At 40.8% G+C, this 25848-nt stretch overlaps 1 protein-coding gene across 1 annotated transcript in view; it reads right to left on the reverse strand.

Moving 5' to 3' along the window:
- Positions 1 to 1295: 1295 nt before the first annotated feature.
- The window catches only part of LOC119188432 (phospholipid-transporting ATPase ABCA1-like), a 29649-nt gene continuing 5096 nt past the window's right edge, over positions 1296 to 25848 (reverse strand). Inside the window, exons 9-31 of the mRNA XM_037447077.1 lie at positions 25634 to 25813; positions 24127 to 24333; positions 22857 to 22969; positions 22177 to 22309; positions 19499 to 19894; positions 19176 to 19409; positions 17524 to 17665; positions 17328 to 17437; positions 16827 to 17215; positions 14665 to 14874; positions 13458 to 13562; positions 12802 to 12973; positions 10475 to 10600; positions 10040 to 10163; positions 9762 to 9880; positions 9559 to 9683; positions 9289 to 9475; positions 9046 to 9207; positions 8811 to 8968; positions 8640 to 8736; positions 5313 to 5504; positions 5137 to 5239; positions 1296 to 4403 (exon numbers count right to left, since the gene is read on the reverse strand). Of these exons, the coding sequence (XP_037302974.1) occupies positions 4205 to 4403; positions 5137 to 5239; positions 5313 to 5504; positions 8640 to 8736; positions 8811 to 8968; positions 9046 to 9207; positions 9289 to 9475; positions 9559 to 9683; positions 9762 to 9880; positions 10040 to 10163; positions 10475 to 10600; positions 12802 to 12973; positions 13458 to 13562; positions 14665 to 14874; positions 16827 to 17215; positions 17328 to 17437; positions 17524 to 17665; positions 19176 to 19409; positions 19499 to 19894; positions 22177 to 22309; positions 22857 to 22969; positions 24127 to 24333; positions 25634 to 25813 (3983 nt within the window). The 3' untranslated portion in view covers positions 1296 to 4204. The remainder of the gene's footprint in view (positions 4404 to 5136; positions 5240 to 5312; positions 5505 to 8639; positions 8737 to 8810; positions 8969 to 9045; positions 9208 to 9288; positions 9476 to 9558; positions 9684 to 9761; positions 9881 to 10039; positions 10164 to 10474; positions 10601 to 12801; positions 12974 to 13457; positions 13563 to 14664; positions 14875 to 16826; positions 17216 to 17327; positions 17438 to 17523; positions 17666 to 19175; positions 19410 to 19498; positions 19895 to 22176; positions 22310 to 22856; positions 22970 to 24126; positions 24334 to 25633; positions 25814 to 25848) is intronic.

Here is a 25848-nt window from a genome sequence, read left to right on the forward strand (position 1 = left end):
ATCTCTAAAAACAGTTTTGTATAATAATATTTCAGATCGATTGAGTTTTTAGGCACCATCTTGGATCTTCCCTCTTGAATTATTTTTATCGCCAACAGTTGCCCTTGTGGGTCGTTACATTAATTATTCGAGCACCACCAAACAATTTCTAATCTATACTAAGGTATTTAACATTAATATGGCTTCCATTATTTTTTTCAGGATTTTATGAATGAAATGTGAGAGTACGTGCGGAACACGTTTCCGTTGGATTTGTAGGGTAAGGCATAGATTTTGTATAATTTAGATTGATACGCACGTCTTAATATTTGTTTACCTCCTCAAAGTTTTATTATGTATATCCCAATATAGATGTCATAAAATTAATTAGTTTATGGGGCATAATTATTTTTGTAAGCAATAGACCCTGACGTTATTTATTCCATCAATAAAAAAGAATGGAAACTTATAATTATTACAGACAGGCCACTATATTCAAATAGTTTATTGACGAGATTGGCGAATGACGCATGAGATATCCCGATTTAAAATAAACACACGTTTCATTCATCGTTAACGACTAACACAAAAAAAGGATAGCTATTATTGAGCTTAAAACAACGCTATTGTTTAACGCTCTTTTTACAGTAAACATTATATTAGCAAAATAATTACAGAATACAATTTTAGACATTTTTCTTGACAACGTCCAACCAAAAAAAAAAAAAAATAATAGAATAGTCGCCGCGTGACATATCTTCTCCTCTGCCACCCTGCCCGCGCAGCCGAACATTTACGGAAACGCCCGATGTCATCGGCTAGGATAGCGGCGCGTTACACTATCTTTATCCATTTCAGTGTCACTTTTTGCGCTACACTAGCCCAAATCTTTAAATACAAATGTGACAACTCAATTATAATACTCTTATTTATCTCATACACTCACGTTTTTTATCTCCAAAGGGGTAGTCAGAGACAACTCGTGCGTATTTTATCTCATGATGTGTTTGGGGGCGAGCTTTTAACCATTTCAGGCACAAATTTCAGACTCCGGGCTGATAGTAAGTAGAAAAATAACATTGTCTGACCCGGGGATCGAACCCGAGACTTCAGCACTACAGTCGTATCGTAATACATTTACACCACCGAGGCAGTTAGTTGTTACAAATTGACCTGTCTTCATAAAGTGCAATAAGCGCCGCATGCGATGAATATGGCATGGCGCATACGAAGTTTTATCTTAAAATAGTAATTATAAATTATGTTAAAATTAAGTTTTAAGTTGGTAGTTTTAGGTTTTTAAATGATAGGCTAGCTCAGATAAAAATATGCGATTATATTATAAAAAGTAAACAAGTTTCACATAAGGTAAATTACATTCAACCATATATTAATCTTAAAAATAAATATTTATACCTACATGTACCAAGCATTTTTAATGGTCGTACAAAATTGTGTGTAATATATATAACACAATACATTATTCTAAGTGAGCCACTATACTTTTAATCTGGCATCAGCTCGATTATGGCCGTAATAAGACAATAAACTTTAGTGATTGATGATCTCATTTAATAGTCCTAAAAATAAGTAATTTAGTAAAAGGTCAAACATGATGTAGAGATGAGTATTAGATGTTTTTATCAGGAAAATAAAGAAATACATGTGTGGTAAAATATGGAACTAATTTCTTATATTGACAACGTTACTTTTAAGTGAAAAAGCAAAAGTGGCGCCATCAAAGCAGGTTTATTTTCCTGATCAAGTATTTTCCAACAGAGACCTTAAACAGCATAAATGTTGTAAATCTTAATTACAAAAAAAATATTTTTGGTTTTCATTAATATCACGCCTACCGCAAACCAAATAATCAATAAACAAGAATGGTTTTTGCGCTGAAGGCAAAATAGGTACATACAATTTTTATATGTTATATAATTACAACATTCTTAGCCTTCTTAAAAATGTAGAATTGAATACAATGATAAATAAGTATATTTTTCTGAACAATACTTCCAAAGGCACTTGTAGTATTAAACCAAGCTGCTATTATTTAAAATTCCTTGCGACACATTATATCTGTCGATAGATAAAATAGAAATAAACTATCAACATCCAACAATACACAACATCAACAAATATATTACGTATCTGTAAATAATATGTGTACCTAAATATCAATTTAAAAATACATACCTTTAAAATAATTCTTAAATGTAGAAATATTGGTAATTCATAGAATTTTGTGACATAAATGACGTTACTATTACGCTATGTACTTTATACACCTTACATTCCGCATTATCCTCTTGATAGCCTCTTTTATACACCGTAACGTCGGGATTTTGAAGACGTGTTTTCCCTTTTCTGAATCCAAAAACCTGTTGCTGAGGGCATGGCATGTGAAGGCTGCCATGCCGTCAGCACTGAGAAACAGACTTGTTATCACAGCTTTACTCCGTCCTTAGATAAAAAAAACGTCTATGAATAAGGGGGTTAATTTATTAAGATTGATCTGGAAGAATGTCATTAGCTAGCGTCTGCAAGCAAGTCTGGATTCAGATCCGGAATTCCATTTCATTGATTGTGATTTTTCATCAGATTATGTTAAAAGCGTTAGGAAATGTATTTACATTTCAGTATAACATAATTTTAAATTTTCAAAATAAATAATTCATTTAACTAGCAATAAGTTTTATATATTTTCTGCGTATTCATTCCATTCCTTATCCATATACTTTAAATTTACTTAGAGACCGTGAGTAATTTTAAGTAGATAAAATAAGTACAGACAACAATACATATAAGTACGATACATTTAAGTACGAATACAATATGTGCTGTTATTAAATATAATGTAGTAATTTGTGGTCATAGTAACTGAGCAAAATTTTAATAAGGATTGCTTTAACAACACGAACACTAACTTGGCCTACCTGAAATTAGTCATCGGAAGACGGGTGTTACATTTATAAGTTTGAAATAAATAAGTAAATTACAAAAGCTACTTGCACAAAACATTAACGAATGTACAAACAGCTTTATGGGCTGGTTACAGTAAAACATTTTTATTTTTAGCGATTTTTTTACCATTTGCGTACAACTTACGTACTTAAGTAACTTATGTAACTTACAAATGTGTATTCTTAACTTAAAATAAACTTTTCTTACCTGATTTAGCAGGCTAACCGCCATTTTCAGAAATTATCCTTATCGTTTTTTTTACCGTCGCGTTAATGGATCAAATAGAAAAAAATCACATGCTTACAAATAACTTTTTCCGATAGGTTCGTTCTCGGACTCGAATTAAAGATTGAGATTGGGATCATTTATTTTTTTAAACCGCTGATATGGAATACCTGCACTTTTACGACACTCTTAACTTACTACAGGTCTAGTCAAATTGCGGGTGTGGGTATAGTTTTTTATATTAGATGCATTTGGATATTTTTCAAACTAATAACATAATTATAATTAGTTTTTTAAGTAAATAATATAATTGTGTGTAATACCTACTAGATATAAATGCACATAATTAATATTTGTAAAGAAATGTATTTTTGAGATTGTTCATTAAAGCGTTTGCTATATTTTGAATATTTGTATCGAGTATTATATTTGCATATTATCCACGTGTTAAATGTCTGTGAGGTGTTTTTAATATCATGTTATAAAGCATTACCCCTATAAGTAAAAAACGTACGCTAAAGTTATTCTCTAAAGAAGCGATGTGTAGGAACTAAAACCATGACATGAAAATATAAATAAATTTAGTGAACTCTCTAAACATGTAATACTGAACGTCTATATATCAACGCTTAAAAGGCAATAATATCTAAGCGACATATATTTTCTGGGTCGTTTAATCTAGGATTTTTATTTATCTTTAGGACATTTTTTATATTATTCTTATTTATTTTTATAAATTAATAGTCTAGTTGTTATGAATTATTTATTAAAATCAAAACTTTAAATTGACGTTTACCGATTGTCGCTTAGATACGATTCTTTCAACCGTTATGATTACTCATCAATGTTATTGAGGCTAATTCTATAATACATTTCTGCACATGTCGATTTGTCTATAAGGAAATACTATATTGAATAAACTGCATACCCACCTATCACTCCGAGCGTAATAACAAATATATCAATTCATCTCACGTTCACATCATGACACAACTTACAGAATCACTTTGTAATAATAATGCCCAATCATAATGTGTTAACAATGTTGTTCAGATACTTTGCTTTCTATTTGCGAATTAGTAAACCTGAGGAATACTGGTTCCAATGTAGTTTGTGAGACGGAGTAGTCTTCGATGGGATACTCAGTCCTCGCCCTTTCCATTATAGAGAATACACGCCACCACGGCAGCCCCTTGCTGGCCAGCGAGTACGTGCTGATATCCAGATACGTTTCACTAAAATTTATAAAATATACGACGTCAATTTCTATTAGCTAAAAACAAGATACCTGTTGGGTGTATTGTAGTGAAAATACTAATATCTTTATGTAGCTTATACGTATTCGTAGTTTCTAAAGGCTACTTATAAAATTATAATATTTTAAATGGTAATTAAATAAATATGTGTGTAACCTTTCGTCGTTATATTCAAAATATTATATTTAACATATATAGGTTAATAGATTATAACCGAGTAAATATACCTTTAAAATCTATACTATTATATAAAGCTGAAGAGTTTGTTTGTTTGTTTGAACGCGTTAATCTCAGGTATAAGTTACATATCATCACGCTATGACCAATAGGAGCGGAGCAGTAATGAAACATGTTGCAAAAATGGGAAAAAAATATTAGTTTTGAGGGCTTCCGTTGCGTGCGCTGCGTAAGCGATTAAAGTTATGCAACAATGATTTATGACGGGATTATTCCTCTTAAGTTCTACAAAAATATGTTATAAAACAAAGTCCCCCGCTGCATCTGTCTCCCTGAATGTGTTAAACTCAAAAACTACTCAACATATTAAGATGAAATTTGGTATGGAGACAGTTTGAGACCCTGGGAAGAACGTAGGTTCTCGGGAAAATATATAGCGTGACTTTTATAACGGAAAACTTTAGCCCGAAAAACTTTATAACGCAGGCGGAGCCGCGGGCAAAAGCTAGTAATAATAATAAATTGCAATACTTACATAAGCTTAGCATCAGTGAAGTTTTCGGTGATGTATTTGTCTATGTTGATAATATTTTTATTCCTTTGCGGCCCCGACGAGCACTTTACTATCAATGTATACCCTGGAAACAAAATGTTAGATATTATGTAGGTGATGTCTCTTACAATGGTCCATGGAGTGTATAAAGAACGTACCCTGTGAGAACTTGGTCTTGAGATGCTGCAGCGGGCCGAGGCAGTAGAGCCGGCCGTTGACCATGATGGTGAGCCGCGAGCACAGCGCCTCGCACTCCTCCATGCTGTGTGACGTCAGCACCACGCTGCGGCCCGCCACCGCCGCCTCGTTCACGCACGCCCACACCAGCCGCTTGGACGCGGGGTCCATGCCTGCTCACACACGTACACCGTCACTGTCGACACACACACACGCACACACACACACCCACGCACGCCCACACCAGCCGCTTGGACGCGGGGTCCATGCCTGCTCACACACGTACACCGTCACTGTCGACACACACACACACACGCCCACACCAGCCGCTTGGACGCGGGGTCCATGCCTGCTCACACACGTACACCGTCACTGTCGACACACACACACACACGCACGCCCACACCAGCCGCTTGGACGCGGGGTCCATGCCTGCTCACACACGTACACCGTCACTGTCGACACACACACACACACACGCCCACACCAGCCGCTTGGACGCGGGGTCCATGCCTGCTCACACACGTACACCGTCACTGTCGACACACACACACACACGCACGCCCACACCAGCCGCTTGGACGCGGGGTCCATGCCTGCTCACACACGTACACCGTCACTGACGACACACACACACGCACGCCCACACCAGCCGCTTGGACGCGGGGTCCATGCCTGCTCACACACGTACACCGTCACTGTCGACACACACACACACACGCACGCCCACACCAGCCGCTTGGACGCGGGGTCCATGCCTGCTCACACACGTACACCGTCACTGTCGACACACACACACACACACGCCCACACCAGCCGCTTGGACGCGGGGTCCATGCCTGCTCACACACGTACACCGTCACTGTCGACACACACACACACACGCACGCCCACACCAGCCGCTTGGACGCGGGGTCCATGCCTGCTCACACACGTACACCGTCACTGACGACACACACACACGCACGCCCACACCAGCCGCTTGGACGCGGGGTCCATGCCTGCTCACACACGTACACCGTCACTGTCGACACACACACACACACACGCACGCCCACACCAGCCGCTTGGACGCGGGGTCCATGCCTGCTCACACACGTACACCGTCACTGTCGACACACACACACACACACGCCCACACCAGCCGCTTGGACGCGGGGTCCATGCCTGATCACAAACGTACACCGTCACTGTCGACACACACACACACACACACACACACACGCCCACACCAGCCGCTTGGACGCGGGGTCTATGCCTGATCACACACGTACACCGTCACTGTCGACACACACACACACACGCCCACACCAGCCGCTTGGACGCGGGGTCCATGCCTGATCACAAACGTACACCGTCACTGTCGACACACACACACACACGCCCACACCAGCCGCTTGGACGCGGGGTCCATGCCTGATCACACACGTACACCGTCACTGTCGACACACACACACACACGCCCACACCAGCCGCTTGGACGCGGGGTCCATGCCTGCTCACACACGTACACCGTCACTGTTGACACACACACACACACGCCCACACCAGCCGCTTGGACGCGGGGTCCATGCCTGATCACAAACGTACACCGTCACTGTCGACACACACACACACACACACACACACACACACACGCCCACACCAGCCGCTTGGACGCGGGGTCCATGCCTGATCACACACGTACACCGTCACTGTCGACACACCTACACGTACGCCCACACCAGCCGCTTGGACGCAGGGTCCATGCCTGCTCACACACGCACACCGTCACTGACGACACACACACACACACACACGCACGCCCACACCAGCCGCTTGGACGCAGGGTCCATGCCTGCTCACACACGCACACCGTCACTGACGACACACACACACACACACACGCACGCCCACACCAGCCGCTTGGACGCAGGGTCCATGCCTGCTCACACACGCACACCGTCACTGACGACACACACACACACACACGCACGCCCACACCAGCCGCTTGGACGCAGGGTCCATGCCTGCTCACACACGCACACCGTCACTGACGACACACACACACACACACACACACGCACGCCCACACCAGCCGCTTGGACGCGGGGTCCATGCCTGCTCACACACGTACACCGTCACTGTCGACACACACACACACGCCCACACCAGCCGCTTGGACGCGGGGTCCATGCCTGATCACACACGTACACCGTCACTGACGACACACACACACACACACGCACGCCCACACCAGCCGCTTGGACGCAGGGCCCATGCCTGCACACACACGCACACCGTCACTGTCGACACATACACACACGCACGCCCACACCAGCCGCTTGGACGCGGGGTCCATGCCTGCTCACACACGTACACCGTCACTGACGACACACACACGACACACACACACACACGCCCACACCAGCCGCTTGGACGCGGGGTCCATGCCTGCTCACACACGTACACCGTCACTGTCGACACACACACACGCACACACACACACACACGCACGCCCACACCAGCCGCTTGGACGCAGGGTCCATGCCTGCTCACACACGTACACCGTCACTGTCGACACACACACACGCACACACACACACACGCACGCCCACACCAGCCGCTTGGACGCGGGGTCCATGCCTGATCACACACGTACACCGTCACTGTCGACACACACACACGCACGCCCACACCAGCCGCTTGGACGCAGGGTCCATGCCTGCTCACACACGCACACCGTCACTGACGACACACACACACACACACACACACGCACGCCCACACCAGCCGCTTGGACGCAGGGTCCATGCCTGCTCACACACGCACACCGTCACTGACGACACACACACACACACACACGCACGCCCACACCAGCCGCTTGGACGCAGGGTCCATGCCTGCTCACACACGCACACCGTCACTGACGACACACACACACACACACACGCACGCCCACACCAGCCGCTTGGACGCGGGGTCCATGCCTGCTCACACACGTACACCGTCACTGACGACACACACACGACACACACACACACACACGCCCACACCAGCCGCTTGGACGCGGGGTCCATGCCTGCTCACACACGTACACCGTCACTGTCGACACACACACACGCACACACACACACACGCACGCCCACACCAGCCGCTTGGACGCAGGGTCCATGCCTGCTCACACACGTACACCGTCACTGTCGACACACACACACGCACACACACACACACGCACGCCCACACCAGCCGCTTGGACGCGGGGTCCGTGCCGGCTCACACACGTACACCGTTACTGTCGACACACACACACACACACACACACTTACCCGTCGTCGGCTCGTCCAGGAATATCAGCGGCGAGTCGCCGAGCAGCGCGACGGCCGTGCTGATCTTGCGCTTGGTTCCGCCGCTGCACTCGTGCACCTGTCGGACGCGAGGCAAGCGTTATCATTGCACACAGTGGGCACAGGGACACACTGGCACACGCACGACATTACCTTCTTGTCGTAGTGCTTGATGAAGCCCAGCGTGGTGGCGAGGTGCAGCGCCCTGGCTGCCCCCACCGCGGCGGGGATGCCTCGCAGCAGGCAGAAGATGCGCAGCGTCTCGCGGCCGGTCAGGTTGTCGAACAGCGCGTCGAACTGCGGGCAGTACCCTGCGGCAGTGGGCGCGTGATCAGTTAGTGAGTCGTACAGTGTACACTGTGGGTGCAGTGCAGTGCAGTGCACTCACCGATGAGCCGGTGAACGTCGCGTACGTGTCCGCGCAGAGAGTATCCGTGCACGAACGCGTCGCCGGCGGAGATGCGCGCGTCGCCGGTGAGCATGCGGAACGTGCTCGTCTTGCCGGCGCCGTTCACGCCCAGCAGCCCGAAGCACTCGCCCTTGCGCACCGCTGCGACACAACGCACAAGTCATGAGCCACCCGCCGTCCACACGCCAACACACGCCTCACACACACACCGCCACCACTCACCGAACGTGAGCCGGTTCACCGCCAGGAACTGCTTGTAGTACTTGGTGAGGTCCCTGCACACGAGGCTGTGGGTCGCTATCTCTGCAGCAGTAAGCTCGCTCGCCACTCGTCTCTCCGCGGCGACGTCATCGTCCTCATCGTCCACGGCGGCCGGCAGCTCCGGCCGGCGAGGAGCCATCCACATCAGCTGGACAACATGACAGTAACTGTAAATCCGTGCCGCTGCGAGTATAACCATATACAATAATAATATGATGTGAGAATTAATACCTTGTTCAATAGCTCGTATTCCTTTATCAGTAGGATGGAAAATGCTACGACACCGACTATCACCATCGTGACCAGGTACCGCGCGACTCCAGGCTCCTCCCATGTCAAAAACGGGTTGTCATCAACTGAAGAAGCAGAGACATAATTAATACAATGCTTTAAGATCACAACTGATACAATAAATATGGTCTGCAGTAGCTTACTACAACATATATCGAGGTTTAGTTTGTGGCACACCGTGAGCCGCGTGCAGTTCTTCAAGTCCAGCTGACTGCACAAACTGTCACACGCGTTCATCTTGATAGATGATACGATCATTTCTCTGAAATAAAGCATTCCAAATTTATGATTAAGTTGAGAAACACTTAAACAGATGTATAAAATGTATAAAAGTATCGAGTGTTTCATTTCTATCAATAATTATCAGCATCAAGGAGTCTTTTAAAAAATTGCATAATTTAAAATTAATTGATACTTTTACCTTATGCTTCTGCTTAGGCTGTATAAAGGTAAAACAGAGAAGATGTTATCAAATATAACAGCAATTGATTCGCTGCCAAGCTCTGGCATCCTTAATATTTCGGTTAACAGAAACGGCATTGATCCTGGAGACAGATACAACTTTCATTAAGACTACTCTGATAATTAATGAGAAAAAATATTACTTATTTATACTAAGTACATCCTGCTTGTAAGTTGTAAGTGTACTTTGAACATAAAAAAGTCATGTCGATAGTCTATGTCTACTGTTAACAAACAAAAACGTAATCAAATCAATTTTAAGTAGTATTATAGAAAAAAATACAATTTATTTGCACATTACAACGTTATTCCTGAAAATTGTTTGCTAGTTCTACTTTAAGACTCCAGTGAAAATTCCAATCAGTACTTTTTGTAAAAAAAAATTCTAACTTACCCGTAAAAATATTCACAAAAACCATTTTGCTAAAGCCGGTGGACGCTTCGTCGAAAAAGAATGAAACCAGATAATGTATGGGTATTATTGCGAAGGAAAACACTAAAAGCACCAAAAAAACGCGACCTGAAAATAAAAAACATATCTATTGTGAAATTCCGAGTAGATTTGAAATATCAACACCATTTTATAAAAAAAACTAGCTTTTGCCCGCAGCTCCGCCCGCGTTATAAAGTTTTTCGGGCTAAAGTTTTCCGTTATAAAAGTCACGCTATATATTTTTCCGGGAGCCTATGTTCTTCCCAGGGTCTCAAACTGTCTCGATACCAAATTTTATCCTAATACGTTGGGTAGTTTTGAGTTTAACACGTTCGGGTAGACCGATGCAGCGGGGACTTTGTTTTATGATATATTTTTGTAGAACTTGTTAAGAGGAACAATCCCGTCATACATTATTGTTGCATAACTTTAACCGTTTACGCAGCGCACGCAACAGAAGCTCTCAAAACTAATAAATTGTCCCCGTTTTTGCATCATGTTTCATTACTGCTCCACTCCTATTGGTCATAGCGTGACGATATATAACCTATAGCACTCCAGGAACAAAGGGCTATCTAACACAAAACTATTTTTTCAGTTTGGACCGGTAGTTCCTGAGATTAGCCATTACTGCTCCACTCCTATTGGGTATAGCGTGATGATATATAGCCTATAGCACTCCACAAACAAAGGGCTATCCAACGCAAAAAGAATTTTTCAGTTCGGACCGATAGTTCCTGAGATTAGGCATTACTGCTCCGCTCCTATTGGGTATAGCGTGATGATATATAGCCTATAGCACTCCACAAAGGGCTATCCATCGCAAAAAGAATTTTTCAGTTCGGACCGATAGTTCCTGAGATTAAGCATTACTGCTCCGCTCCTATTGGGTATAGCGTGATGATATATAGCCTATAGTACTCCACGAACATAGGGCTATCCAACGCAAAAGATTTTTCAGTTTGGACCGGTAGTTCCTGAGATTAGCCATTACTGCTCCGCTCCTATTGGGTATAACGTGATGATATATAGCCTATAGCACTCCACAAACAAAGGGCTATCCAACGCAAAAAGAATTTTTCAGTTCGGACCGATAGTTCCTGAGATTAGGCATTACTGCTCCGCTCCTATTGGGTATAGCGTGATGTTGGATAGCCCTTTGGTCGTGGAGTGCTATAGGCTATATATCATCACGCTATACCCAATGGGAGCGGAGCAGTTATAGCTAATCTCAGGAACTACCGGTTCAAATTGAAAAATTCTTTTTGTGTTGGATAGCCCTTGGTCGTGGAGTGCTATAGGCTATATATCATCACGCTATACCCAATGGGAGCGGAACAGTGGTAGCTAATCTCAGGAACTACCGGTTCGAACTGAAAAATATTTTGTGTTGAATAGCCCTTTATTTGTGGAGTGCTATAGGCTATATATCATCACGCTATGACTAATAGGAGCGGAGCAGTATTAATCTCAGGAACAACCGGTTTGAACTGAAAAATATTTTGTGTTGGATAGACCTTGTTCCTGGAGTGCTATAGGCTATATATCATCACGCTATGACCAATAGGAGCGTAGCAGTAATGAAACATGTTGCAAAAACGGGAAAATGTATTAATTAGTTTTAGAGCATCCGCTGCGTGCGCTGCGTAAACGGTTAAAGTAATTCAACATGAATGTATGACGTGATTGTTCCTCTTAAAAAGTTCTAAAAAATATATTATAAACCAAAGTCCCCGCTGCATCTGTCTGCCTGAACGTCTTAAACTCAAAAACTACCCAACGTATTAAGATGACATTTGGTATGGAGACAGTTTGAGACCCTGGGAAGAACATAGGCTCCCAGGAAATTATACAGCGTGACTTTTATAACGGAAAACTTTAGCCCGAAAAACTTTATAATGCGGGCGGAGCCGCGGGCAAAAGCTAGTTTAATTAATATACGAGCTTAGGCGGTGAGAGAGCTTCTCGCTAACAGTCGGTCTGACCGGCCGCATTAGATGTTTCACATCATCACATTACATCAATTGTTGAAATAAAAGTTATCACATGTACCTTAATGTCTACAGCCGATTTCGATAAACGATCCCAATCGATATTTAGGATGGATTACACAAAAAGACCAATAAGAATATTATTCGTGTAAGAATTTTTCTCTTATATTTTTTTCATCATGAATATGACTTCCTAGATCTTGGAAGCAGGTGATAGAGCCTAAGTACCATTTTTGAAGACTGGACAACCACAAATCACATAGATCGTAATTCAGAACCTTCCACAAAGTAGTTTACCGAGTTCATGAAAGGTGGAGAGAGATTTTTCCTGGTAGCCTGCAATGGTGGCGATGACACAGAGGTGTAATATCAACATCCAGAGCCAGTCCCAGGCGAGCGCCGCGCCCCACAGCACGGCGGGCCGCAGCCCCGACACACGCTGTAGAAGCTTCGCACCACTCGTGCGTTCCTGGAAAAAGGACACAGTTTTTGACTTTTTATGGCTGGCATGATGCAATGAACAAGGTTTAAAAACTTAACGCAAAAAAAGCATTTATCTTAGTAAATATATTAGTCGCAGGTTTGGCCTAGTTGTAATTAAATAACGAAATGGGGCCTTACTAATTTATTATAATCTCTGTTAACTCTTGGTCTCTCGTGAATCGCCGGCGAGCCAAGACAGCTACATGACATTTGCGTGTGTCACGGGATTATAACCTTATATACTACATATATACTACATAATAAGGTTATTTTTCCGTCACACGCGTAGCTGTCAATGTTTGCCGGCAAACATTCAGCTACCTCACGGGTTAACATGTATCTTAGTTATACAATGCTTTTTGCTCAAGTTTTTGCTTCTTCCTCTGACGTTGTATGTCACTGAATAGATCAGTTAAAATGAAAATAAGGCCATTACTAATGTTAAATATTATATCAAATAAAATGCCAACCTTGATGACAAAAAGTATGAGGAACGCGCTCAAGATGCCTACACAAAATCCGAGGCTGAACGACAACATAAAACCCAAACTTGCACCAGTTGCCATAATCTGGATCTGAAAATAAAACGCTAATTATATAAATTTGATAACCCGACGAAACTATATGTAAATTTTGCAGATTCCAAAAGACTCTATTAAAAGAAATGGATTGATATGTGGACTTCATGTTCTCACATATACGCTATCCATATTACATTTTTTTGCTGGAAGAGCTTAGCGGAATGCTGAACGACCTAGTTGGGTCCTCTCGGCGAGTCGCTCTCGGCATGAACTTGGACAAAACCAAGGTCACGTTCAATGAACATGTCGTGCCGGGACCGATATCTGTCGACGGCATCCCCTCGAGGTTGTGCAGGATTACGTCTACTTTGGCCATACTATCCAACTAAGCCGGCACAACTTTGAGTGGGAGGCTGATAGGAGGATTCGGTTGGGCTGGGCAGCATTAGGCAGGCTTCGTCAGGTATTTACGTCGGCAATTCCACAATGCTTGAAGACGAAAGTCTTCGAGCATTGCGTCCTACCGGTGATGACGTATGGTGCCGAGACGTGGACACCGACGGTAAGGCTAGTCCATAAATTTAAGGTCGCGCAGCGGGCGATGGAGCCAGCCATGCTAGGTGTCTCTCTCGCGGATAGAAACAGAAATGAGGTTATCCGTGAGAGAACCAAAGTAACGGACATAGCTCGGAGAATAAGCAAGCTGAAGTGGCAGTGGGCTGGCCATATCTGTCGTAGGACCGATGGCCGCTGGAGCAGACGAGTCCTAGAGTGGAGACCGCGTCTCGGTAAGCGTAGCGTAGGACGACCTCCGACCCGCTGGTCCGACGATATTCATAGGATCACCGGTGGACGCTGGATGAGGAGAGCGGAGGACCGAGCAGTGTGGCGCGCTTTAGGGGAGGCCTATGTTTAGCAGTGGATAGCTGTAGGCTGATGATGATAATGATGATGATTACATTTAAACCATCTAATGGACACCAAATTAACAAGTTTTCTATTCTTTAAATTAACTTGAAGTTGAATAGAATGAATAGATGCGAAGAATTTACCAAACGCATGCTCCTTAGTGCTTCTTACACGATCGGTCCCTCCGCATTTTTCGATGACTTAACGGTCGTATTTAAAGTGCAAAAGTAGTTTGACGTACACCTACCATGTTCTCAACAGAGTAAGGTAGTGGATAATTCACGATTCTTAAAGTGGTGCCAGGTGACAGAGCGGCCATTATTGCGTTATCGACGAGCGCAAGCGCAGTGGCGCAGTCGTGGTAGCCGTAGTTGCTGAACCACGCGGTGACGTTGTCGCGGCCGAACGTCGCGCCCACCAGCGTCTCGTAACGCACCCGAGATGGCTCCGTTTCGCTCTGCAATTATTTAATAATTAATACAGCAAAACTATAAATAGTCAAGCAAGTCTATCAAGTCATTAAACACAGGTATCCTTATTTCAAAACTCATATCCTACGATTAAAGGTTCATTTGCCTAGAAATTTCTACCCGGCCTTTATACACGCTATTATGATAAAAGGAAATTAATATTTAATCAACAACTAGAGTAACCTGGATGGGTTGACTAAATTAGCAATACATAATAACAAAATTATTGTAGAGGGGAACTGAAGAAGGTACGATAATGCGGGCAGAAACGGTGCTTTGGTAGAAAGGTATTAGACAAAAGAAAATTCTTATCGCATTAACTAATCCTGGCGATTGAAAATTTGTATCCACCCAGAAAGCGAACACGGCACATGAGGACACAAACCCACTATAATGGCTAAGTTAGTGAAGCGACAGTGTTCAAGACTCCTCTGGATTTGTGAGTTCATTAACGATATCACCACGAGTTGCACTTGCTCTATTGCTAAGTATAAATCAGTAGGCGAGTTTGACTACACCATATAGTATTTTGCTATCATACTGATTGAATCCATAATCTCCATGACCTAAGGTCGTGATAGTGTCACTTAACTAGATCTGTTATCCTTATCTAATGATATTGATTATTAGTATGTGATCGTGCTACTGAATGCCGTCGAGTAAGTACGTCGCTCGCCTGAGGTTGAACCCAGACAGTATTGCGCATGGCGCCCTTACACGTTGCGTGTTAAATGTTAATAATGTTCAGTAATTACAGTAACAATAATGACCTTCCACCCGGAATCAAAATGTTGTCGCGTGTGAGGCGGTTGGTTATAGAGATCTATTTTACTGACTTCTTAAGGTTTGTTACGCCGATTTATTACCTGAATAAATCGTGATCTTTTTTTATACTTCCAATTAGACCCTTTTTATACTTTCAATTTAACGGATAAACTCCGCATTCGCGGAGCGAAGTTCTTCGCTTTCGCATCTTCCTCCGCATCCGTTAAGGCCTTCGTTACAATCCTACTTAAAAACGGGATTATTAACGCTGAGGCATCACGTATGAGAATTAAATTATAATTCATAAAACTTTCTATGACGATTTGATACAATGTTTCCCTATCATTATCAAACCCTTGAAAAAAAAAATTGTACACATGCAGAAGATAAAATTGTACACTATTTAGATAAAATTTGTTTGTTACTCATAACGTATCGGGTAGTGATGGCGAATTCTTAGTTAGGCGATTATTTTATAACCAGTGATTACTAGTTTAGTGATTACTAGTCAAAGACATAAAAAATATATTGATATAAAAACCACATCGCTTGTACTACAAACACGTGTAGGCGGAGATATACATGCTTGTAAAACAGAACAGTAGCGTGCATACTAAGTCCCTCCCCCAAGCAAATGGTCTTAACCATTTGTTCCAAAATTTACGCCACACAAATGAATTTTAGATATTTTAGAACTCCTTACTAGTATTTGCTTGCTGCTCCGCCCGCGTGAAAGTTTTCCGTGATAAAAGTTCTGCTATAGAAAGCTACATTCCGGGAATAGAAAGCCTATGTCGCTCCTAGGGTCTCAAACTATCCGCATTCGTTGGGTAAATTTTGCGTTTATTGCGTTCACAGACGGACAGATGCGATGGGAGAATTTCTTTTATATTATTTATTTTTAGAACTTTTAAGAGGAACAATTACGTCATAAAAGATTGTTGCGTAACTTCTACCGTTTGCGCAGCGCACCCCTCTTAAAGGAATACTTTTTTCCCATTTTTGCAACATTTTTCAATAATACTCCGGTCCTATTTTTCCTAGTGTAATGTCAAACAGTTGGATAACCCATTTATGCTACCTCGATAAATGGGCTATCCAACACTAAAAAAGACATTACTTGTCTGCCTTCGTGAGAAAAATCAATTCAGATGGTCATCAATGTTGTACTCACCAATTTCAAATAGAATTTTTCAATATCCATCGCTCCTACATCCGTGAGAGTCATGCTCGGTATCGTCGACGTTTTGAAGTAATCTTTGTAAGCGATCAGTGCCCTTGCTGCGAGGCTGCCTTCCGTGAGATTATGTGCTTGGGATATTATTGTTTGCGTTTTCTGGTATCCCCTCTCCAAGCTAAGTTCTAAAGGCGGTAGATCGGCCAAAAATTTCCACGATGCCGATACTATCATAGAGAGTCCTATGTTTATAACAGGCCATAACAGTTGCGTAAAAGCTAGGCCTTTGTTTCTGATCGTGTTGTATGCGAGTTTAATAAATGTAGCCTTTATATGATTCCTTAGCAATTTGAAACCGCGAACTTTCTTTTCTTTAACAGCGATTGCTAAAGTGGGATAAAATATTTATTTTAATTGTACTCATTCCTGAGATTATTGCACTGAGCGGTCACTTATTTACCTTGCTGCAAATAAACATGTGGTACGTTATTAACTTACTGTCATCGATATCGAATGTGTGTATATTTCCATTCTGAGGAACAACAACATCGTGTTTCTCTCCATTTTTAAGAAGTTCTACGATATCCGAATTATCTTCTGCTCCGGCTCTAAAATAATTAGATGTGTGTCAATATCTTGTAGAAATTATACAACAGTTATATAAAATTAGGTAATAGCTACCAAAGTACTTTACTTCATAAACACTTCCTCAAGACTGGTTATAGACAGACCGTAGCTAGAAATACGGAAAACATTTCTTTTTTCCTCAAATTGTTGAAGCATTTCCGGAAATTGGTTAACATTTTCAAATGGAAAAATATAAGTCAGTTCAGATCCTGAAAAAAAATATAAATATATGAGAAAAAATATTTGGAACATTAAAAAAACAGTCCAATAATATAATAGAGTGGCAGTCGGATCTTGGTAAGTCGAATGCAACACACACAGAGATAGAGTATAATATTTTTGATATCTTGTAGATATGTCTTGGTGATGTACCAACATTGTATTTGAAAGTACCAGCATAGACGTTTTTAATAAATATGGTTTATTATTCATAAATATTGACATCATAAATTAGTCATAAATCATAATGTAATCTTCGTCCTCTAACTTTGTCTTGTACGTCTTTTTTCAAAAGAGTTTTAAGAAAGTGTTTTGCGATACGCAAACTTACTATCAGGTGGAATAATAGCTCGTCTGCTCACTATTGAAGAGTGAATGTTATATACAGGGTCATTTTGACATTGCGTTACTAAATGAAACCACATACTAGTCTTCACCTTTGCTGACATTGTGCTAAAAATCATTCATTAATAACTAATATTTTCACGTAAAATCCTGGTTTTAATTTCAGATTTTTTTATCATGTTGTAGTTTAATGGGAATATGGCATGTGTGTGGGTGTATTTCTGACTGTAAGTATGATGTTATCATTGCAACGAATTCTTTTAGACTAGTAGTAGTGGCTTTAGGGCGCGTAAAATTAAAATTACTTTTTATTAATATTTATTTTATTCAAAACTTACTCTTTATTATTTTACATCTACGGCTCAAACAACTTATTATAAGTGTTATTTCTAAGTAAATAAGTATGTGGTTTCATTTAGTAACGCGATGTTAAAATGACCCTGTATACAATAAAGTATTTAAGATCTTTGTTGATAAGACCTATGCTAGTATGTGTTATATTTAGATATAATTAATAAAATAAGTGATGGTTTTTCAGAGCCTTGTAAGTTGCTTTGGTTGCCCTTAAAGACGCAGAAGTATATATTATTTTGCTGCAAATACCTGCATTTCTATTAATATCTCACTTAGTGAGGCATCCAAAAAATATTCTAATAAAAAAGCTTGTATAATATATGTTAAATAACAAATGGAAAATATTTTCGTAAACTCGAAAAATCGAACAATCAGTCATTGATTAAAACAAGATAAAACTGAATCGAGAAGTCATAAATCAAAAAGCTTAAATGATTTACAAAACGAATAAACATTTATGATGGTATAATAAATTATGAAAGATAAAGATTTTAGGTATGTTCTACAATCGGGATCGTTATAAAGATTTCCAGTTATCGAGCGTTTTGACAATTAATTACGTTGCTACTAAAATGTAACGAAGATGATTTAATTTAAAAAACGCCTGAACGCTGGGTCTTAAGGCACGGTGACCCTTTATAACCGCTAAGTCGTCTTTGGTTTCAGCTTCGGCCAGAGAGGACACAGAATCGGGTATTAGATGCAGTGGACTTTAACGAAGCCGACGCTACTTGCATAAGCTAGTAAAAATAAAAGATTGCAATCCCTTTTTATGTCATTCATAATGCGATAGACACATACCTATGTTGGAATTTTTCTTAACTTTGGGTACGTGAGACTTGAAAAACCTGGTGACATCATCGACTGGGCAGCCGTCGTCCTTGACAACGGTGAGCTTGTAGCCGACCCCGTAGTGCCGCTTGAGGAAGTAGGGCGTGCCGACGCACTGCAGCCGGCCGCCCGCCATGATGGCGATGCGGTCCGCCAGCACGTCCGCCTCGTCCATGAAGTGCGTGGTGAGGATCATGGTGCGTCCTGCGGGCGTGGGCGCGTGTAGTGAGTGTACAGTGTGCGGGCAGTGTGCAGTGTGTGGCGCGTGTCGCGTGCGGAGTGCGGTACGGTACCTCTCTTCTCCTTCTGCAGCAGGTCCCAGAGCGCGCGGCGCGCGGCGGGGTCGAGCCCCGAGGTGGGCTCGTCCAGCAACACCACGCGCGACGCGCCGCACATGGCGCAGCCCACCGACAGCCGCCGCTTCTGCCCGCCCGACAGCGTCGACGACAACGCGTCTCGCTTCTCCTCTAACTCTAGCACCTTTATGAAGTGATCCACTTCAGCGCGGATCTTGTTCTGCGGCACGCCCTTGAGCTTCGCGTAGAACACGATGTGCTCGGCCACGGTGAGGTCCGGAAACAGCACGTTGTGTTGCGGACAGATGCCCACCGAGCGTCGCGCCAGCTCCATCTCACTCACTATGTTGTACCCGTTTATGGTCGCCGAGCCTGACGTCGGAGGTACCATGCCTGTTTATACAATAAATATTCATAAAAATAATAATATCTACTGTATTATATACTGTGCCACTGCTAGGTCTTGACCTCCTCTACTGCTGAGAGTGATCCAGATAGGCAGACTTCACGTACTGTCAAAATTGCTATAGAGTGCAAAATTGTTTCCTCACGATGACATGACATGACAAAGAATACACACATAACTTCAGAAAAGTCAGAGGTGCATGCCCTTGGGTTTTGAGTCTGTGGTCATCCGTCTCGATAGTCAGTTCTCCTCCCAACTAGTCTATCGCAACTTTTTAGAGAATCTCAGGGAGTCATCCGTGCCGATGAAACCTATCCTATTGTCATCATGATAAATATGTATTTAGAATATTTCCTCGGGCTTACACCAGCAAAATTTCAACTATATTTTGTGACATGCTGCAATGTCACACGCACGTCATGTCAGTGCAGGTCAGTATTTACTTTTTAGAGAGCTGAGCTAAATAAATTTAAAGAAATATATTAATAATAGTAAATAAATATACCGCCAGTGGTTAAGAAATTGTGTTATATTGACAAATCTGTGTATTTACTTAATTGCCAATATGTTAGAGGTAGTTACAAAAAAGCTTTAAAAGGTTATCGGACCGTCTCAGATTATTGATAAAGATGTATTAGTTAAATTTAGGTCTAAGTGCACCAACGTGTTAATTTTTTAGCTGCGTAAAGGCTGACGCCGCTGTAGAGGGACAGATGGTTAAGTACCTCTATGGAAGGGGAAGATTTCCAGTCAAGCAGATGTTGCGCCTGACCGGCCGCGACCCCTCCGACGGTTCTTATTCGGAGATATATATATGTAATATATATGCTGCGCGTCGCACGAATTCCGCTATCGTAAGCCAGTATCGTCTATCGCCATCTAGCGTGATTGCTATACGTTCACTGCGATTATGTCAATACTATATTGGTCTTCTCGCAGGTTCCGGTGATGTTGACGAGATGGCGGTGGATGCACTAATTGTACCACCACAATTTATTAGAAATACGTGATCCAAATACATATTCCCGATGAACAGGCGATTACCATTCGTAATAATATATTGTTTACGTACGTGAATAAATTAATTATTGTTTGGAGGCATACGTAAATAGGAATACTCACATATATTCGGGCGAACATACCATTTGAAATATGTATTTATATGAACAGACGAATGGAAAACGTTTTTATTTGTATTAAGTTACGTAAAAAAGATCAAAAACTTGTTTCACCATTCAACGACGACACGTGATATTATCAACGACAAAATTGCTTCATCATGCTACGTTATCATAATATCAGGGGATAAAAACACGGACATTGTCGCTTACATCATAACTATGTTGCTACGCAGCTTTAGGTAAATAGGCAATGTTTTTTGACTATTAAATCTCGATATCGTGCTGATAGTTTCTGTTAGCAACTTACTGGCGAGCCTTGCGAAGTTTAAATCGATTTCGACATTGGGAATGCCCGTGTATTCATCACTTGAATCATAAGTATTTAATAGGTATTCTCAATCTCATAATGTTTTGATAAATACGCGTTCTATTTTATTATTGGTGGGAGATATAAGTATTTACATTTTTTTTTACAAATAAACATTCCAATTTTGTTTATGTACTTATATTAATTATCATGATAAGTTCATGACGCAATAAAAAATAAAGTTAATTGAAGGTCGGCGCCGCGCCGCACTGTTACCTACATTAAGCCGCGATGCGATACCTATAGCGCACATCACCGATGTTCGAATAACTCAGATTCACGTAATTTTTAACTTCACATCTGTGGCATTACAACTCGGTGTTCATCCACCGAAGATATGTCACATAATTTACATACAATACATCTAAAACGTAGGTCTCTCATATGTGAGAGTTCGCCTGGGTAAGTACCACCACAATGTCTATTTCTGCAGCCAAGCAGTGTGTATTCACTGTTGTGTTCCGCTTTGAAGGACATTGTATGCAGTGTAACCACTGGACATAGTAAGACTAAACATCTATGTCTCAAGATGGCGAGCGCTGTGGAATACCAAACAATACTTTGTAATTCGAGGTGTTGGATGGTGTTTCTGCTGTTTATGGGCGGTCGTATCGCTTTCCATCGAGCGAAAGGCGGACTCGTCTCGTCATTCAAAGCAATAAAATAATATGATCGATATAAATACGTATGATCAGCGAGACTCTTTGTACACGGTAACATGTAGCGATGAGGCGAGAACTTTAGTCATCGAAGTCAATGTCCTGCTTACAACAAGTCTTACCTGTTAGCATTGATATTGTTGTCGTTTTTCCAGCTCCGTTGTGTCCCAGTAATACGGTAATCTCGTTTTCATACATACGTAGGTTTAGGTTGTCCACTGCCCTTTTGCGACCTTTGTATATTTTCGTAAGGTTCTGTGAATCGTTTAATTGTGAGATATTTATAACAGTTCCATATCGACGGTTGAAAAACTAATTGACTTAAGCGACATATTTTTTCAACATTTTAACTAGATTAAAAAAACATAGACAAAATGCTAATTTAAAAAAAACATAGACAAAATGCTAATTTTAGATATGTATGAAACTTAGTGTCGCAAAAAATGTCTCTTAAGGCGATACCTCAAGGTCCATTTTCATACATTTTGTTTAACCTTTAATCTGGGTAACTAAACAAGTATTGGCAAGTAAAGAATTTAAATTCACGTCTAGTTAGTGATTAGTTCTCGCAGTTGAAAGAAAAACGTAAAAATAATTAATAATCATGGATATTTCGGCCTTTAAAATTTAATATGACGAAATTTTAGTTACCCAGATTAAAGTTGAAACAAAATGTATGAAAATGGACCTTGAGGTATCGCCTTAAGTCAATTAGCCTTTCAACCGCCGATATATAAATAACGCAATAAAACAAAAGCATGACGGTTTTTGCAAATATGTAAATTCCCCCTGCTGCACTTACTTGCATGTTGACACCTATAGGCACACCCTTCGGTTCCTCGTCATGTACCACTTTTAAAAGCGCATCATTGTATTCTGAATCGGTGTCGACTACACATTTTTTTTCATTTACGTCTGAAAATTAATAAACATCTTCTACAATGTAACTGCGTAGATAAAACAATAGAATATCCTTCCTATATTAACCTACCAACGTAATGTTTCAAATATACAACTTATGATTACAAATTACTATCGCCATGGGCAATCATAAAAATCAATTCACAAAAATTAAATCCTGTATAATTTGGATTATAATATACACAAATATGATATAGGTTAAATTTATGTGAAACACATTAATCAAAACCATCACATTAAAACTACAATAAGACTAAGCCAGTTTCTCGCCCGATTGGAGGCGAGAAACTTATGCAATTATTTTAGCAATAATCACCCGAAGACTATCGTATCATAATGTGTACGATACAAGCGAAAAGTAAAAAATCGCATGCAATTATATCATATAAGAAACGACCGAGCAATTTTCTCGCCCGCTGCTACACGATGACATTTTTTCTTGAACGTGCGAGTATTATACAAATTATTTGGAATATGAGTAAAATGAAACTCGTATACAGTTATCATATTTAGGCCATGCGAGGCTCGCCTGTCAACGCGGGCGAGAATTGTTTGTGGGAAACATTTTGTTATGTCCTCTCAAGACTCGCACGTGCGAGACGTGAAAGTAGCATCGTCTGTATGTAGCTTTATTGATGCTTTAAGTACATTAACCAGAATAACCAGTTTATATAAACATGTATAACAAGTTAAGCATCATTATGTTATTAACCGTTTAATGGAGTGTTCTTGACCTTCGTTACACAAACTTATAATAAGTACGTGGTATGCCTATACTATGGAATTATCTAACTATAAGAAAAAAAATCCGCCTTACAATACGGATAAAAACATAAAATTTATGTTGTATTATTACATTTATTTTTGTATAATATCTGACGTAAGTGTTGCAATGAGTGGAAAAAAGTCTTGTTTTTTCTTGCTGCAAAGTGCAATGTCACGTTACGCAGGTTAATTTAATGTCAATTACATCCATCCATTCAATGTGCGCTTGATTCAAATAACGACAAGACTGGATATTCGAGTCTACGAGCTATAATACTCGTATGAGTGGTATAAAATACGAAATATGTCTTCAGATAAATTCATAGACATCCTATAATATCTATAATGAATGCTTGTACCGAATCTTCGAATTTGATTACACTTACCAACCATTTTTACCGGTGACCAGAAACTTTTAGTAAATGGAAAGTACCATGGTAAAGGAACACCGTAAATTCCAGGCTTTATCTTTTCAACATACGCAGCGATTGCCATATACAGCACGGTGTCGAATAACAGCATTAAAACTACATGACCCGGTAGGAATGGCTCGTGGTAAGATATCTGCTTGAAGAAATCAGCCCATTGCAAACCTGTACAGAAATAAGCAAATAAATTGATGGAAGAAGTAGTCTCATCAAGCATGGATCGACAGTCAAAGAAGGACACAGCTTTAATCCGTGAATGGTTGACTGGGAGAGAATGCCTTTAGCATTAAGTCCGCCGATATACATGTTATGTATGTGAAAAGCAAATAAATAAATAAAATGGGAAACTAATAGATATAAAGAATACGGATTTTCCTAAAAATTAAACAATTACAAACCCCACTATGGAGTATACATTTCTACAATAAGCGCAGACATTCGAGTTATTTGAAATCTAACTCTCTTAACAATTAAGTATATTGGACAAAAAATAAACTTCAGAAGATGACAATATATAATATGGTACTACTTTAACAATGTAAAATGTTCTCAGATATAGCGGTCAGTAAACTTACAGTTCACCTCTGCTCTCAGAACGTGATATCCCGAATACATAAAACTTAAATTTTAGAAAAGTCTTTTACATTTATAAAAACAACAGTTCCATTGAAACGAATATTTCTATAAATTTACTATAACAGGCGAAGATACCAAGGTTTTTCGAAAAATAAAATCGACCGCGACAATTTTACTTGTCAGATAAACTTATCACGTTAATAAAGAAAAAATGGCAAGTTAATGTCACCATTGAAACGTAAAGGTCATAAGCAGAAGTCGACATAATTATACTACACAGTGCGAAATACCATAAGGTGGGCATTTTCTCCATACAATAAAGAGACATACACGGAATAATTGTAATTTAAAGTTCGTAAACCAGATATTCATTAATTTCTTCAAGCATGTGAAAAATAACTAACAAGTGTTGATTTTGATTATTCGATATTCTAATAAATATGATGATATTGTGAAATATTACAATTATAATCTGTTTTGCGTTTTAATAACTCGTTTATCATTAAATAAATATGACACAATAACGGATTTTTTTAATGTAAATGTAGTGGAATATGTTAGAACTCTTTGTGTTGTTTTATTGTCTCTATAATAACAGGATTATATACATATAATGCTGACATTTATCTATTTCCTGGTCTGACGACCTCACTTATTGGTAGAAATGAAATACATGAAGTCACTCAAAGTAGAATATTGCGAAATAAATAAAACTTTGTCCGTAGCATTCTCAAGTTTTATAGTTCCAAAGTATATTTTAATGAGCTGTACAGCGTTTTAGTTATAGAATCAGCATTTCAAATCGCTTTGGAGAAGTCACCACTTAACCAATACGTCAGGTTCGAGAAAATAAGACCATGAACAAGACACGATGTAAAGAGTTACTTACCTTTAGAAGTTCCTTCTGCAATTATAACCATTTGGAAGGCATATCCTATAGCACTGTTCGAGAATAGGCAGAGAAGAAACTTTGTTCGATAACTGACATTCTCATGTATCAGTTGAGTGAACATAAATACGGAAAATGTTGCGAACCAAATCAGTGCCATTACGGACGCTGCTGTGTTAGCTGTAAACAAAACAATCATCTCAGTACTTTTAGAC

This window comes from Manduca sexta, unplaced genomic scaffold, assembly GCF_014839805.1.
Source record: "Manduca sexta isolate Smith_Timp_Sample1 unplaced genomic scaffold, JHU_Msex_v1.0 HiC_scaffold_57, whole genome shotgun sequence".
In the NCBI taxonomy this organism is placed as follows: domain Eukaryota; kingdom Metazoa; phylum Arthropoda; class Insecta; order Lepidoptera; family Sphingidae; genus Manduca; species Manduca sexta.